Source organism: Branchiostoma belcheri, unplaced genomic scaffold (genome assembly GCF_001625305.1).
Source record: "Branchiostoma belcheri isolate BF01 breed outbred unplaced genomic scaffold, Haploidv18h27 scaffold12, whole genome shotgun sequence".
NCBI classification, from domain to species: Eukaryota; Metazoa; Chordata; class Leptocardii; order Amphioxiformes; family Branchiostomatidae; genus Branchiostoma; species Branchiostoma belcheri.
In genome coordinates, this window is record NW_017802602.1 from 433,797 (window position 1) to 451,290 (window position 17,494).

The 17,494-nt window shown below is 44.9% G+C and overlaps 2 protein-coding genes across 2 annotated transcripts in view; both read right to left on the reverse strand.

Annotated features, from left to right (window-relative positions):
* Nucleotides 1–892: 892 nt before the first annotated feature.
* Nucleotides 893–6,432, reverse strand: LOC109462749. The gene is made up of 9 exons (XM_019759325.1): nt 6,241–6,432; nt 5,772–5,963; nt 5,297–5,492; nt 4,624–4,994; nt 4,163–4,294; nt 3,784–3,939; nt 2,358–2,581; nt 1,922–2,102; nt 893–1,424 (listed from the first exon to the last, which is right to left on the reverse strand). The coding sequence occupies exons 2-9, from the start codon at nt 5,926–5,928 to the stop codon at nt 1,267–1,269; spliced, it is 1,575 nt and encodes a 524-aa protein (XP_019614884.1). The 5' UTR covers nt 5,929–5,963; nt 6,241–6,432; the 3' UTR covers nt 893–1,266.
* Nucleotides 6,433–6,901: 469 nt separating this feature from the next.
* LOC109462620 overlaps nt 6,902–17,494 on the reverse strand; it is a 47,666-nt gene continuing 37,073 nt past the window's right edge. The window contains exons 11-27 of the mRNA XM_019759183.1: nt 16,792–17,148; nt 16,109–16,291; nt 15,533–15,706; nt 15,020–15,061; nt 14,278–14,541; nt 13,109–13,471; nt 12,525–12,701; nt 12,109–12,288; nt 11,531–11,754; nt 10,721–10,898; nt 10,357–10,386; nt 9,656–9,919; nt 9,032–9,376; nt 8,640–8,831; nt 7,907–8,089; nt 7,316–7,504; nt 6,902–7,098 (exon numbers count right to left, since the gene is read on the reverse strand). Of these exons, the coding sequence (XP_019614742.1) occupies nt 6,902–7,098; nt 7,316–7,504; nt 7,907–8,089; nt 8,640–8,831; nt 9,032–9,376; nt 9,656–9,919; nt 10,357–10,386; nt 10,721–10,898; nt 11,531–11,754; nt 12,109–12,288; nt 12,525–12,701; nt 13,109–13,471; nt 14,278–14,541; nt 15,020–15,061; nt 15,533–15,706; nt 16,109–16,291; nt 16,792–17,148 (3,542 nt within the window). The remainder of the gene's footprint in view (nt 7,099–7,315; nt 7,505–7,906; nt 8,090–8,639; nt 8,832–9,031; nt 9,377–9,655; nt 9,920–10,356; nt 10,387–10,720; nt 10,899–11,530; nt 11,755–12,108; nt 12,289–12,524; nt 12,702–13,108; nt 13,472–14,277; nt 14,542–15,019; nt 15,062–15,532; nt 15,707–16,108; nt 16,292–16,791; nt 17,149–17,494) is intronic.

Genomic DNA, 17,494 nt, shown 5'->3' on the forward strand with positions numbered 1-17,494 from the left:
ACGACAGACAGATGTGTTTCCAGCTTTTAGACACACTCGTAAGGCGTCATACTTTCTCATCTTTCACTTTCTGAATGACAATTATTTGCAATGGAGTAGGGTTAATTCAACTTACTTATAGAAATGACCAGAAAGTTACATAATGCAGCTCTAAGTGTACTTGTATAATCTAATTACTTGGTTATTTGTAGTAAGAATAAAATAAACCTACCACAATAGTAGTGTATAATAGTACTGTATGGTATCACCAATGCAGCCTCTACACTACCCAAAGCACCCAGCTTTAAACTAAATATAGATGATAATGTTCTTAAATATATTTGCTATCTATATCATAACATATGCAAAGAGCTAATCTGTTCTCTAAATGCACTCCTTATATTAGTGCACAAAATCAATGTTACTAGCATACGCGAAGTCTCTCTCTCTCTCTCTCTCTCTCTCTCTCTCTATATATATATATATATATATATATATATATCCATTAAACTCTGTTTAATATATATTCATTAAACTCTATAATATCATAGCCTGGAAGGTCGACAAACTAACTACCTTTTATTATTTCCTTCCTCTACATGGATTATATATTAATTGAAACAATCCTATCTTTCAAATATGGCAAGAGCAGCAATAATGTGCATTAAAATGAGACCAACTATCGCAAAACACTGCGATCGCGAAAACTAGTCTATTGTGTGTCGATGCTAACTATAGAAGCGGCACTTCTCATCAATATCACCGTAGTCCGATTTCAGTATTGTATCCAGAACTGTGCATATTTAGTTCAATGTCAGAATGGGTTAGGGGTTAGGATCAGACATCATGTTCCGCATAGTCTCTGTATCGCAGGTTGTCTGGATAGCTCTATGTTTTAATGGTTTAGGTGTTAGATTTGTGTACGGTTCTGGATAGTCTCCGCATATCAGAGAACGTAGATTTGCTCCCAGGATTCACTGTTCTGGATACTCGTAGACTATCCTGAACAGTGCCGGAGCATGATTCTGGATAAAGCACGGTTTTCTCTGCTGATGTAATGACAGTCGAAACTGCCAAACTCTACTCTGTGTGCGTGTGAAACTATCTCTCTTTCTCCCTCTCTCTCTCCCCCTTTCTCTCCCTCTCTCTCTCCTTCTCTCTCTCCCTCTCTCCCCCTCTCTCTCCCTCTCTCTCTTCCTCTCTCTCGCTCCCCCTATCTCTGTGCCAGTCAGTCTCAAAAGACTGAACTATCCATCTGAAATAGGGAGCCTAACCTGAGTCTAACCTCTAACCAACAACGTCTCCATCTCCACCGGCCGGTATTTCCTCGGCGACTGGCCTGCAGGCAATCTGAGGGGACGGCCTGTACTTGTGATCCTCGGCGCAGGCATACCCGGGATCATCTCCCACTGCCGGAGGGCGGGGGCAGCAGTGGGGAGGCACGGCTGTAGGAATGAATGAATGAATGAATGAATGAATGAATGAATGAATGAATGAATGAATGAATGGATGAATGAGTGAATGAATGAATGAGTGAATGAATGAATGAATTAGTGAGTGAGTACGTGAGTGAATGAGTGAGTGAATGAGAGAGTGAATGAATGAATGAGTCAATGAATGAATGAGTCAATGAATTAATGAATGAATGTTTACTTACGTGTCTTGCGACTTTTGTCGCCCAGCCCATATGGGCTATTAAGACACCAGAACATAAACATGAACATAGGTACATAAATCATAGAAACATAAATAAATCAAAGTCCGAATCAAAATGTCAGACACTATATGTAATTACGCACAGGATTAAAATGGATTCTGCTGATTACAGCTTTCTGTTCATAATGAATGGGGCAAAATTTGCAAAATAATCAAACATATCATTAAAGAATGAGATCTCTGAAGTCTTGTCAATGGTTGAAACGTTGCCACTTTTGGAGCGTACCTATCTCGCAAATGTAATTCTTGAGTATATAGCCGAAATGGTTGTTCCATCGGTAGTTGAACGGGCTCCATGGGCGGATCTCCACACATTTCTCCCCGTAAATCGTGTCCGGTTGGCCGGTTGACCAGTCGCTGTAGTCACCAGGTCCCAGCACGCTGCCGTCACTCCAAACGTACTGCGACTGTAGAAGTGTTGAAACAATATCAAGAACATTAGGCGCAAGATGTTACAGAATGCACAAGATCATGGTTCTTCTTGAAAAGAAAGCTAATAGTAAACACGAAAGTAGGAACTAACGAGTCCTTATTAGGCCTACTAAACATTATTGCACTAACTACTTTAATATCTAAACCAGGTGAATGGTCTGGAATCGATTCATACACACTCTAAATGTAAGCAAAGCTGAATGAAACATGCAAGTATCAAACAAACTTACGGCAGGAGCAGTCAGATCGTCCAGTCCGATCCAGGTCTCGTAGGCGTACGTTGTTTGGATGCGGTTGTCGATGGCGGCATCCAAAACAGCAGATTTGATGACCACCAGACGCGCGCCTTCAGCCTGGCAGATATCCCTAGCCTGTTGGTAGGTCTGACGGTCTGTAGAGAACCGCAGGCACGGTCCGTTCGCTGTCACGCGTTCGTAGTCCTCTGGGCAGTCGTCTGTGGAGAACAGGTGTCAAAAATCAGACGGTCGTTTGTAATTCACACTGATGAGTGACTCACAAGCATGAGTAACAAGGCCAATAGTTGTATTATCTTGTTACTTAAGATAACGTGAAATTTCCATTTGCAACCCTCTCAGCCGAAATTTCCAGTTGTTTAGTCTAATTGAAGATTTTCCTGTATCTTGATATATTATCCCTTTGGGAAAAATACTTCGTTTCCAAAAATGAATTAGGGACCACCATGCAGTTCCAGGATTTCAATGGTCAATTTATTTCTTTATCTGTGATGGAATTTTACAAAATTTTGTTGACGTTGTAGGCAATGTTATGTTTCATAAAATAACATATACTTTCAAGAGTTCCCCTTCAACCTGACGTTTGACTATCATTCAGTGCAAAATGTGAAAACGGTATCTTGTGACTTGTGACACGTGAAAGCAAGGAAAACAGATGCACAAATCATATAACTTAGGGACCTATAGCTATTTGCATGATTGATGGAATTAACGCAGTGATGATATGTGGGGAATTTATTTTGTTCTTGATCAGTAATTGTCATGACAATCGATGAATCTTTATTGTCTTTATCATAATAGTTAATTAATCACATTTAAGGGGGGCCCTCGATAAACCTTGTGGGTTTCTGCTTTCCCCTGTATATATATCCCTCTACCATTTGTAACAAAATTATTTACCTCCATGTGAAAATAATAATAAAAATACTCCTATCTTGAAAGTTCATCTGTGTTGGTAGAAGTCATTATGAAGTAAGTTTAAACTGTAATTTCCAACACAACAAAAAATTGGACTCACCCAAATTTTGGACTGTACAACTCCAGTCTTTTTCAAGGAATGAGCAATCCACCGCTTCCGTGACGTCACGCAGATAACACACGTGACTCCGTGAGCAGTGGATCATAGGTTGCAGAAAGGGATTAAAGAGGCCATCTACATCAGGGCTTTACAGCCATCCCTCAACAGAGACGGGGGGCGCCACAGACTTTCTGCAACCTTTGATCCACTGCTCACGGAGTCACGTGTGTTATCTGCGTGATGTCACGGAAGCGGTGGATTGCTCATTCCTTGAAAAAGACTGGAGTTGTACAGTCGAAAATTTGGGTGAGTCCAATTTTTTGTTGTGTTGGAAATTACAGTTTAAACTTACTTCATGATAAAAATACTCGCAGGACAACCTACCGATTGTGCTATACACGGACATTTTCCAGTGTGCTCCGCAATCCTCGTTCTGATTTCCGGGGCACAGCATGTTACATAGAGTGTTGGGTAACGGGGGGTCCAGGTCGTCGAAGTTTGCTGTTGTCCCACAGTGACATTCTTTTCCAAATTCGGTTGCTGTTGAAGAAAGAAGAAAGAATTTAAGAATGCAACTATTTTTCCTTCTGTTGGCTTAGAGTATTTTGAAATGCCAAACGTTTGGGTAGATAAATTGATGGTTTAGGTACTATAAGTGCATTTTATAAACAGGCAGGATGGGCAACGGAAGTTTCAGAGTTTTACAACTATCAGTTTAAACTCACAGTTGTGTCTGATGTCAAAAACTCTCCTAGGCTCTTACCGGAATAAGGGAATCCCTTGTCATGGCAGTGCTTGCAGCACAGGGCGTTAGTCATCTCTCGATCCTCAATTTTAACGTGGGGGAACTTACGTTCGCGTTTGTCTGCAAAACAGCCTTGGTACCTGCATACACCTGCAAAAGGAGACAAACCACAGAAATTACATCAGTTTAGATGAGCGTGTGGTCACTTTTCATATCATATCATATTGAAAGTATTGAAAGTACATTTACTTGTCGGGCCATTTTTGGCTTGATCACATTCGTCGGAGGTCATCCTGCGACGACTTTTATGTAATGGAATTTCAAGCAAGCTAATCCAATTGCCGACCAGGATCTAAAGCAGCCTTTTCCGTAACAAGAAAGCTGAATTTTACAAGGCACATACATGGCCTATACCAAGAGAGAGTGATTAAAACATTGCACGAAAGGCGTTGAGCACATTTATTCAGGTAAAAAATTACGTCTGGGCTCGTCGCAGCAGATCTGGTCGTGGACCATGGCCGTGATGTTTTCCAGTCCCCGGAAGTCCGCCAGTTTGTAGACGTGGTCGTCACAGTTGGCGATGTCGTGCAGCTGCGCGTCGCTGACGCAACTCCCGACGCCGATGGCGAAGGTCTGCACGCCCATGCTGTGGAGGACCGAGGCCGGACCCGTCACGGAATCGCCTGAGAAGCCGTCAGTGAGAACAATGACTACATCTGCAGCGTCCGCGCGGTTCCCGTTGCCAGGCAGCAGCATGGTGTTGGCCACGTAGCTGAGAGCTGCACCGGTGAGGGTCCCGCCAGTGGTCGTGATTGGCATGCCATTTATGTGTAGGAGCGTAGGTGGTTTACTACAGATAAAACAGAATACAAAAGGAAGTCGTATATCAGTTACAAGGTCAAAATGATTGTACGCTGGGGATGACTATTGAGATTAGATAGGATAATATGTCCTTGGTATTCACTATACGGAATCATATAGTCCAGCTTTGCTTGCAAAAAGACTAAACACGCTGGACCAAACCCATAGTCTACGGAGACGGAAGCAGGCCGATGATGATAAATGATAACCATTTAAAAGATAACATGCCTCCAAACTAATCTGAAAGCACGCACTTATCACATATACCATCAGACATTTCTAAGGACGTACTTGCTGTATGCGTTCAAGTGGAACTCCAGCATCTGCCCGTGGTTGTATCTGAGCACGCCGACGCGCGCCTCCAGGTCCCCGAACTGGTCCACCAGCGATGCCACGAAGTCCTTGACCTGCTGGAAGTCTGAGTCCGAAACGCTCCCGGAGTAATCCAGGACGAAGATGATGTCGGGACGGCAGCATTCCTCCTCTTCTGTATCGACAGATGCGGTGAATTGAGATTTCAGAAGTACGAATTGTATTAGATTTTCGTCTGTATCGGAATTATGACATGAAATTGTGTGGTGCAACGTATGTAAGAATATTTTTGAAGAAAGCCTGTAGACCACTATAAAGCGTAACAGTTATTGCAAACCTTTGATCCTTTGTATCCTCAAAAGATGTCTTAAAATGTATCTTACCTGTTACCAATCCTGATATCCTGACACGCTTATGAGAACACATGAGAAATACACATCCAGACCACTCCTACCTTTACATTCACAGACCAGGTCTGTTCCGGACCACTCCCCAGGCTTCACGCACGTCCTGATCCGGTCCCCGGACACCTCCATGGCGTAACCTCCCTCGTTGTAGCACCGGTATTCGCAGCTTTCCCCGTATTTGTAGAAAGGATGGCAGCCGAACATCTCGGTACAGGGCGGGCTGGGTGGCAGGCCGCAGCCTGAGGGTGCAGAAAAGCTATAAACGCCCGTGGAGAATTCTTAATTAAAAAGGCAGTCCTTTCTCTTTTTCGACGAATTGCAATTTTAGCGTACTTAAAGACTTATTTCTGTATGTTAAGTTTACATCATATTTCAATCGAAAATCGGTCCAAGATCAAGTCAAAAATGGTCTTGAAGTATAATAATCATTCCCATATTAAAAACTCGTAAGTTTACAAGCTTGTTCATGTTTTCAACGATGACCTTTATTCGAACTATCTACCATAGAATGCACACCTTTCCTGCATCTCCAACTTTTATCTGGACCGGTCCACTGTCTGTGGCTGCAGGTTGCGGTAGTTGTATCCGGAATGGCGGCGCAGCCACGGTTTTTGTCGCATTGGTAGGTGCAAGTCGTCCCGTCAGGGTAGGGGGAGCCGGACTGGTCACATGTGTAGATGGCGCAAGGTCGGGAAGGAGGCCCGCGGCATCCTTCGATGACAAAGAAGGATGCAGACATGCAGTCATCAACAGAAAGCATGGAACACGTTATACTCATTACTACTATAAAACAATTAATCTTCAAGAAATTTAAAAAAGACTGAGATTAAATTTCGTTTTAAATATATTTACAGCCAAAGCTGGCAGAACAATTGGTCTTTAGCGACAGATCAATGGGAATTTGAAATGAGTGCCTGATTAAGTAATCCCATGCTAGTTGTAGAAATGGAAGGGTGATTTTCAAGATACGATAATCTCTAATAAGGAAAGTGTATTTCTTGGTCCAAACATCTTTGTTCATTGATTATTGCCTGTTTTATTCTTCTTAGCTTAGGAACTGTTCAACCACAGACCCCGTTGCTCACTGACGATAGGTAGTGGATGCTACTTGAAACGGATTGAAACAATTTTCACCATCTGTCCAGTTGCTTGAGTGACTGTTTCTTTTGGTGTTCGATCATGGGTTACCTTTGTGGCAGCCATTCCAGTCTGGACCGACCCAGACCCCGTCACGGCAGATCCGGGTGGTGGTGGCGGGAATGCCGGCACATCCGCGTCTCCGGTTACACCAGTACGCACAGGTCTCCCCGTCGGTGTAGGGAGACGCGCAGCCCAATCTCAACGCGCACGGGAATGATGGCGGTCTGTCGCAATCTAAAACGGGCAGGACAGGAGGAGAGAACAAGGCTACTCACTGACTGGACATATCATCATTCATGAATACATATCCCACCGCTGCCACCAGTGTAGGGTTTGACGAAAGAGATGCTGTTGCGCCATGTAACTGGTTTTAACATATTTAAAAATATGTTACAGTGGATATATGTCCACATGTGGATAAGGCGGTTAACAAGAAACCCTGTTCACGTACTTTGCTGGCATCCTCTCCAGGGTTCCCCGACCCACTCCCCGTCCTCGCAGGTCCTGACCATGGTGCTGGGGACTCCCGTGCATCCGCGGTCGCACTCGTACGTACAGACATCCCCGTGGTCGGTACCGGTACAGGTCCGGGTTGTGCACGGGAAGGTGGGCGGCAAGGCGTCGCAGCCAAGACGCAGGACTATTGTTTTCATTGTACAAAGGAAACAATAGAAATGGCATCAATGTCAAGTTCAGAAACTTGCAACGCCTGCACGTATTATGTATTACACTTTGACAACATGATCATGTACGTTTTCAGCAACATATACGTATACACAGTTTAATTTAATCTGTCACATGTGTGTGTGTCAAATGAAGGGTTACGTGTGTGTTTGTATGTGTGTGTGTGTGTGTGTACGTGTGTGTGTGTTTGTGTATGTACGTGTGTGTGTGTGTGTGTGTACGTGTGTGTGTGTGTGTGTGTGCGTGCGTCTGTGCGCGCGTGTGTATCTATGTATGTGTATGTGTATGTGCGTGTATGTGTATATAGTCTTTCGAGACTGGATTGCCAAAGACAGATGTGCGTGTATAGTTAACATACTTATATAGCAGCCGGCCCAATCTTCTCCGTACCAGCTTCCTTCAAGACAAGTCCTGGTCATGGTACTGGGGTTTCCTACACAAGTGTCGTTACACGTGTAGGTGCAGGTCTCACCATTGAGGTAGGGGGCGCTGCAGTCGGTTACAGTTGTGCAGTAGAAGTTTGGTCGAGAGGGGCAACCCACTGGAGAGAAACAAGAACGGAAGGATATATCGAATTTATTTCCTTTGTCTTCTAGAATCATCCAGGTGTCCTTTTTAACCCAAATAAAATTCTATGTTTGTTTTTATGCAACCCTAAAAGCATCTATGATACATGTATATCATGGAGGTAACCTCTTTGTCACCGATCTTGTGCCCTTGGGAAAGGCACTTAACACGACGTTCCTCACTTCACTCAGGTGTAAATGAGTACCTAGCTTCGGTTAGGGACGTCCCTCGGATAGGATGTTAAATGGAGGTCCCGTGTTTGGGGAGAGCCACACCCCACGCACGTTAAAGAACCCACCACACCTTTCGAAAAAGAATAGGGGGCATGTCCCGGTGTGCGATGGTCCAAGTACTTGTTTGATTATTCACTACGGACTCCAGGAAGAGTAGTGTGAAATTCACACTAATGGAGATCCCGAACAAACAAACAAAAAAACCCCTCCCCCATCGATACATGTATATCATGCTATCACCTGTATTCACATGCAACTGCCATATAAAACTGTTCAGTAATTTTGACTTACTAAGTGGGCAATCGGGAACCTCGCCGACCCAATCTCCGTTGTTGCATGTTAAGATGTTGCTGGTTGAACCAGGAGCTATACATTCCGGCTTGCAGGTGTAAGCGCAGGTGTCCCCGTTGTTATACGGAGGTGGGGAGAAACATAGCACCTCTATACACGGTGGGATGTCCGCTGGTCCGGTCAAGCAGTCACCTTAAAAAGGGGTGAAAATGTTTAGTTGGCAGCCCGGTGATATAAAAAGGAATGCGTTTTTGAGATGAAAAAAGCCAGCGAATATAACGCACACACACACACACGCGCGCACACACACACACACACACACACACATATACACACACACACTCACACACACACACACACACACATATATATATATACACACAATCACTCACATCGAGGAAAAACAGCAACGTCAACCCAGAGCCCATCCTCAGTTTGCTGGGGGACTAGGTCTATGCCGGTGACTACTTTTATGACTTCATCAGTGTCCGGGTCTCTGGTTTCGATCTTTTCGTCAGGTTGGCAAAGGGTTGGTGGAATTCGCTCTAGTGCGAAACCGCCTCCCAGGTTGGTGCGCAGGGGGTAGGGACAGTCAGAGTCCGGTCCGTACGTGGTGATGTCAAACTCCATGGCGTTGCGAGAGTTGCGATACTCCGTCTCCATGTTGAACAGGTATTGCTCGTAGTACAGCGGGTACCTTTCTCTTAAAGCTGCGATGGCGAAGCTTGGCAGCTCGTCTTCAAAGAAATGACAAAAAACAAGGTACGACAAAGTCACAAGAACCTAAAACATCGAGATGTATGTATCCTGAGTTTGCTTTTCCTTTATTATCTTAAGCTGTACATGCTTGATACACTTCTGGGATATTATATTTTTGCTTATATTTGTTGATGTTGCTCATAGTACACACAAACGTTATCTCTATTTTGGCATAATTGATTAGCATAGTTATGTACAATCTCCTAATCAAGCTCATGATCTAAAAACATGGCAATCATATGTTCTGGCAAACATACCTGGCAATCCAACATCTGGGTTGAAGTTCCTGGTTTCATCCAGAAACAGTGCTGTTGTGCAGCCTGCGTTGGTGTAGGTTAGAGCCCAGCGCTCAGGCATGATGATGATGTTCTCCGTATCGGGCAAGTCGGCGAGCGGGGTGCCGTCATAGTCTGCGTACGCGGCCAGGTCGTTCAGGAAGGAATCCAGCCCAATCTCCTCAGCCACGGCAGGGTCCAGTGTCGAGCCGGTGATCGCAATAGTTGCGGCTTCGTAATCAAATACTAAAGAAAAGACAAGGCGACTTCTGCAGTTGAAATATCATGCCACTGTATAAAATATGTACAAAACAACAGAGTAGCTTCCATCTACAGATTACTCTGGTGCGGCTAGAACGCTGATGATTTGAATGTTGTCCAAAGCTGTTAAAGTCAAGTTAAAACTTTTCTTAATTCTCGAATCATTAAAACTGTAGATTCTGGAATTTAATTTGCAATAAGTGAACTTTTAACTGTGACCATTTGCACTGCACACACCTCAATGAAGGACTTGACCATTCCGAAATCAACTGACCAGTTCTTGTAGGTTTTATTGTCAGTGGCCCGAACGGGGGGATATAAAAGTAAATCCTCGCTGACCTAGTGCAATACGAGGTTCACGTATAAAAAACCTTTAAAGCTTCTTCCAAGCAAAAGTGTATAATACTGAGGACGTTGCTTACCCCAAGGGAGCGGAGACGTCGGAGGACAACCTGGGACAAAAAGAGATGCGTTACAAACAATGTGCTTAACCAAAGCAAAGTGGTGACAAAAAAAGATGTTACTTATCATAGATACTTCAGTTAAGTCACTCAGAGTACGATGATACCGTAGTATTTGAATAAGGTATGATATGCTTGCACAATGATACTACGTGATTTTGGAAGAGGTCCAGTGATCAATGAAGATATCAGTGCAGGGTGCAGTTTCTGACCGACACTTCAGCATGGTTAACCTATTATGGCATGCGGCAAAGCTGATAATGGCATTTTCATAGCATTTGTTTATGGTTGAAATGTCGTCGCAAATTAAGTTGTAGAAACGCACTCTCGCAGATGTAGTGCTTGAGGCGCCAGCAGTGGTGGTTGTTCCACCGATAGTTGAACGGGCTCCATGGGCGGATCTCCACACATTCCTCCCCGTAGAGTGTGTCCGGTTGGCCGGGAGACCAGTCGTTGAAGTCACCAGGCCCCAGCACGCTGCCGTCACTCCAAACGTACTGCGACTGTTGAAGTGTATAAAATGTTATCAAGAAAGAAACGGGCAAGATGTTACGAAGTTTGTATCTTGTAGCGTTTCTTGTCAAGAGAGCTGCTAGTAAATGGAATAATCAAACAAATGATCGCCACCTTTTGAACATTCGACATACACTTTACGCAATGAACTTATTACCAACCTTTAGTGTACTTGCTACTGAGGTGTTTGGCCTGAAATTTATGCATGTGCACTTAAGATTGCATGCTATGACTTGGAGAGAGGGAAGACAAGGAGGGATAAGGGCAGAAACGAAGTCATCAGACAGATGGTTGGCAACAAACCAGTCCTCCAGTTCATTGCCAGACAAAGGGTCCAGTGGTTTGGCCACCTGATGAGAATGCCGACCACCCAACCAGCCCTAAGGGCCTACACTGCCAGGCACTCAGGGGTTACGGGCCAGAGAGAGACCGCGCCGCCGATGGATAGACGGAGTAGCGAAGAGTCGCCGGAGACCCTCAGGGCACACGGCATGACACTCCTGGAGGCCACACACCTGGCAGTGGAACGTCGACTACATCTCCCCGTGACGCCCCACCAGGCATAAGGACCCCGGAAGGATAAAGGAAAAGTAAGTAAGACTTGGAGAGAAAGGAAACTTACAGGAGGAGGAGTCAGATCGTCCAGTCCGATCCATGTCTCGGCGTTGTAGGTGGTTTGGATTCGGTTGTCGATGAAGGCGTCTAGCGCTGCGGATTTGATGACCACCAGACGGCCGCCCTCGTCGCGGCAGGTTTGGCTGGCGTCCTGATAGCTCTGACGGTCTTCAGAGAACCGCAGGCACGGTCCTCTCCCCATCGCCAGCTCGTAGTTTAGTGGGCAGAGTTCTGTGGATCATAGTTTGTCAGGCCAGACAATTACAGAGTATCAAAAGTGTCAGGCAATCGGCAAGACATCAGAAGGTACTGGAAGTCTGTACACGGCAGACCTGGCACAAGCTATTGTGGAAAACCAAGTACGGAAGGGTCCGTTGACTATATCCCTTTTGTCCCCTGGGATCTTGTCCTTCTAAACTACATGTAGTTCTATATTTGCAAACAAAGCTAATAATTGAAACGATTCCTGACATATCATGGTATCTCTTGTAGCTGTGTTGTACGCGTGCATCTTTTTTATTTGAATTCCGTTACAAGGCATGGAAAACGATCTGTCGCATCAAATTGTCAGTTAATTCAACTTACTCTTTGTGCAGTAGGGAACGATGCCGTCCCAACTTCCGTCATTGCATGTCAGAATGGTGCTGATAAACCCGATACATCCAGGCGCGCACGTGTACCCGCAGGTGTCTCCATGTTGGTAAGGAGCCGGGGAGAAACACAGCGCGACTGTACAAGGCGGGATGCTGGGCAGAGGAGGGCAATCTGACGGAGTACAAGAAGAATACATCGAATCTATTTCTTTTCTACCCTTGAATCCTGTCGGAGTACCTTTTCGGGCTCAATAAAAGATTCTACCTGTCTTTGTGCATATCATATTAAAGCATCATAACATAGCTAGTATACCAATAGTTGTGTTTATATACACGTGCATGGTAATTAATTAGTTACAGATATTTCGCTCATTGGAAGGCTGTATGTTTGTAGTTATTCCAACTTGCCCGCGTTGCAGATGGGCACAGTGCCGTCCCAGATCCCGTTATTGCACGTGACGATGGTGCTGATGACTCCGGAACACCCTCGGGCGCACGTGTAGCCGCAGGTGTCCCCGTTGAAGTACGGGCCTGGCGCGCACACAACGTCTATACACGGGTAGCTTGGGGGAGCCAAGCAGTCACCTGAAAAGAAAAGAGACAGAGGAGAAATATTTTAACAGTAGGCATTACAAACCCGAACCTGCCTTCTTGCTGTATATTAAATGATTCTTCCCAGTCATTATCTGCTATCTCTGCCGCTAAGAGGCACATGGCTTTGGGCGTTTGTGGCAAGTCTTGAGTTACAGTATTCCTGTATTCTGAAGGCCAAGGAGGCTATTGTGGCAGCGTAACTGGGCCTAATATGTTTTCAAACCAACAACAGGCATCCAGCAGTAACATTTACCAATATTCCCCTTTTGCGTTCTTGTGATTTTAAGTCCAAAATGGCCAAAACAGTTCCCAAAAAGCTGCTGGGGGCTAAACATTTACATGACGTCTGAGATACATTGTGAGAGTAGATCTTGAGACAAGAAAATTCGCGCACTCACAAAGAGAAACTTCAACGTCAACCCAGGCCTCGTCTCTAAAGTCCTGTTCCTCCTCTATGAACTGCTCTCGGACTATGTCTCGGCCTGTGCGTACTTTTATGGGTTGATTCGTGACCGGGTCTGTGGCTACGATCCTCTCGTCAGGTTGGCACAGGGTTGGCGCAATTCGCCGAAGTGCGAATCCGCCTCCCAGGTCTGTGCGCGGAGGGTAGGAGCAGTTGGTGTCCGGTCCGAACGTTGCGCTGTCGAACTCCACGTCGGTGCGCGAGTTGCGATAATCCGCCTCCATGTTGGACAGGTATTGCTCGTAGTACAGCGGATACCTGTCTCGTAAAGCTGTGATGGCGACGCTTGGCAGCTCGTCTTCAAAGAAATGGATTGAAAAATCAAAGGCAAGCCCACTTTCAAACATCCAAGTTTTGGCATGAATTGATTTAATTACTCAACATTTACAGACCACAGATAATAAGACAATTCTGGTAATCTCCAAGCATATCTTCTGCTGCCCGCAAAATACAGTATCTATTGGTCAGACAGTATCCACTATTCAAAACCTCCTTGGTACCACCATGCTACCCTCTAGAAAATGCTTGAACAGTGGGTTTACACGGCCGATTGTGACAAACAAACCTGGTAACCCAGTTCTGGTGGGGTCGTGTGGCGCAGCGGTAGCGCTTTCGGCTCAGGACCTAGAGGTCCAGGGTTCGATCCCCACCCATGTCACCGATCTTGTGCCCTTGGAAAAGGCACTTTACACGAATTTCCTCACTTCACTCAGGTGTAAATGAGTACCTAGCCTCGGTTAGGGCCGTCCCTCGGATAGGACGTAAACTGGAGGTCCCGTGTTCGGAGAGAGCCACACCCCACGCACGTTAAAGAACCCACCACACTTATCGAAAAGAGTATGGGACCTTCCCGGTGTGAGTGGTTCAAACATTACAGTCCGGTCTCAGGTTTGACATCTTTGAAAAGGTGATAGTCACCTGTTATGTCAATCCTTCCACAAATGTGGTAAATCGTCATAGATAAACCCAACTTCTGGGGCAAAGTTCCTGGTCTCTGGCCATTAGTGCTACCCTCTCGATATTGCTTGCACAAAGTGTTCCGATACAGACCGTACGTGTTTTATCCAACATCATCAGGGTCAAAGATGTTGATACGGGCCATACCTGGTAACCCAACTGCTGGGTCGAAGTTCCTGGTCTCTGGCAGGAACATTCCTGTAGTGATGCCGTTGTTGGTGTAGGTTAGAGCCCAGCGTTCAGGCATGATCACGATGTTATCCGTATCCGGCAGGTCGGCGACTGGGGTGCCGTCATACTCTGCGTACGCGGCCAGGTCGTTCAGGAAGGAACCTAACCCGACCTCCTCAGCTACGGCAGGGTCCAGTGTCGAGCTAGTGATCGCACTGGTTGCGTCTGCGTAGTCAAAGTCTGAAAAAAGCGGCAATCAGTTTCTGCAGCCCAGTTGAAATATTACGCCTCTGTAAAATAATCTGTACAAAATCACAGTGAAGTTTCCATCTACTGTTTCATTTATTAACAGTGTAACTTTGGGTGATGAAGTGTTTATGGCTATAATGAGAGAATGTTTTATTGACAAGCAACATTTAAAGACAACCTTTAATGAAATTTCCTTTTAAACCATACAAATATGTCTTACTTTGCTTATATTACTTTGTATGTCTGATTTTTCTTATTCGCAAGCTTAGTCGTATTTATTCCATAGGTCTTTATTTTGAATTCTCGAGAAAATATTTCTCTATCAACATATTCGCGAAAAATATGTAAGAGTTGCAGTAACCTGTAAAATGTAATGTTTTGATATAAAGGTAAAACCTAAGTGACACCATGTTCTCGTCTTTAAAGCACATTGCAAGCACAAGTTTATGATACAGAGAACGTAACTTACCGTCAGGTAGTACCGGATATGGTGGAAAACAGCCTCCGACTGCTAGAGATAAAATTGATACAATGTGCTTTACCAAACTTGTGAGAAACAGATTTGATTTGATTTATTAGACAGATATGAACAGATATGCTCATTGTTGTGTTGTAGGTGGTGGATAATGGCTGAGGAGTAGCCGTTAGCACTAGCGGCCGACTGGTCTCTCCGACTACTCCTCAGTCATTTTTCACCACCACCAGGGTCACTCTTTCAAACTCGAGTACACGGATATCTAAACCGGAATGGGGTGTTAAAGAGGCAATAGACGAAAGAATATACAACCCAACCCTCAACAGGTAAGGGGGACTACGGGCAGATCTCTCAGGCACTTGTGTTGGCGGTCCCAGCCCCAAGGACCCTTCCACAATATTGCAATACTGCCGCCAGCCAATAGTAACGGAGCTATGCTGTTTGTGCACCTCAAATATATAGACGGATCTGGCAAACAAAAAGTGGAGCTCAGTTATTTTCACTTACAGCAAGGTGCGAAGGAGCCGACCCATCCAATTAACCCGACGCATGTCAAGTTGCCGTATCCTCCTATGCATCCAGGGGCGCACTCGTAAATGCAGATGGAGCCAGGGATGTAGGCAACATTGGGGCTGCACGTTGTAGTCATACATGGCGGTGCCAGAGCCATGCATCCACTTACTGTGGCGTTTTATATATGAATAAGCTTTCGATAAATTACTCTTTTAAGATATTTGAATATTAGTACATTTAGTATGGTTTATTTAAGATTTTAAACAATGGTAACGTTACGTTTTATCCATAAGTGTGTAGACAGCTGTGTGTTGCATTTGTAATTGTGATTGTAATTGTATTTTGTACCCAGACCCAGCAATTTAGCCTAATGCATCTAGGCTGCCAGTGGGTCCTTGGATTTATTTTTTCAACAACAATAAACCAGTCTATAATTATAGGTACTGGATTATAAAAAAACATGTAACAGGTGGGTGAAAAATAAAAATTTATATTCATATATTGTTTTAGTGACTTGACTATACAGAGGGCTCTGACAAGTAGAAATGGAGTTCAGTTATTTTCACTTACTACAGGCGGGAAGTGTGGGGAAGATCCATCCTCCTGTACCACAGGTCGTGCTGGTGCTGGTTCCGGTACATCCACTGCCGCACTGGTATTCACAGGTAAAACCAACGGGGTAGTAAGTACCGGGCGTGCAGGTGGAAATGACACACGTTGGGGAGGGGGGCAGAGCCGGGAACAAGCATCCACCTATAGGTCATGAATTACATGTATTAGAGACATTAAAAGTGTAAGCCAATTGCGCTGACTCGACATTCTTAATCTTGCCAAGGATAAGAGATAAGGGAGAAATGTTATGTTCCACGCATGACACAGGAGTCTTCCTAGTCCTTGTCTGGCATTGCTGCCATTTATTATTTTGTGGTAAAGAAGCATCTGGCTTGGGAGGGTTTGTGGCAAGTCTTAATGCATAGTTGCAAAGTTCCTGTACTCTGCAGACAAGGTGGGATATTGTGGCATTTTGATCAAAAGAAAACACGAATATCAGTTGATGTATAATAATTAAACAAATAAACAGGTATCCAACCGTAACATATACCTTTGACTATTCCCTTTTTGAGTTATCATTTTAAGTCCAAAATGGCCCAAATAGTTTTAAAACAAGCTGTTGGGGTCCCCAAATCTACTTGACTTCTAAGATACATTTTGAGAGTAGATTTTGCTTGAGACGAGAAAAGTCGCGCACTCACAAAGATCAACGTCAACCCAGGCCTCGTCTCTAAAGTCCTGCTCCTCCTCTATGTATTGCTCCCTGACTATGTCTTGGCCCATGACCACTTTTATGGGTTGATCGGTGACCGGGTCTATGGCTTCAAACGTGTCGTCAGGTCGGCAAAGAGTTGGTGCAATTCGCCGCAGTGCGAATCCGCCTCCCAGGTCTGTGCGCGGTGGGTAGGTGCAGTTGGTGTCAGGTCCGTAGGTTGCGATGTCAAACTCCACGTCGGTGCGCGAGTTGCGATAATCCGCCTCCATGTTGGACAGGTATTGCGCGTAGTACAGCGGGTACGTTTCTCTTAAAGCTGTGATGGCGACGCTTGGCAGCTCGTCTTCAAAGAAATGGATTGAAAAAATCAAAGGCAAGCCCACTTTCAAACATCCAAGTTTTGGTATGAATTGAATTAATTACTCAACATTTACAGACCACAGATAATAAGACAATTCTGGTAATCTCCAAGCATATCTATTCTGCTGCCCGCAAAATACAGTATCTATTGGTCAGACAGTATCCACTATTCAAAACCTCCTTGGTACCACCATGCTACCCTCTAGAAAATGCTTGAACAGTGGGTTTACACGGCCGATTGTGACAAACAAACCTGGTAACCCAGTTCTGGTGGGTCGTGTGGCGCAGCGGTAGCGCTTTCGGCTCAGGACCTAGGAGGTCCAGGGTTC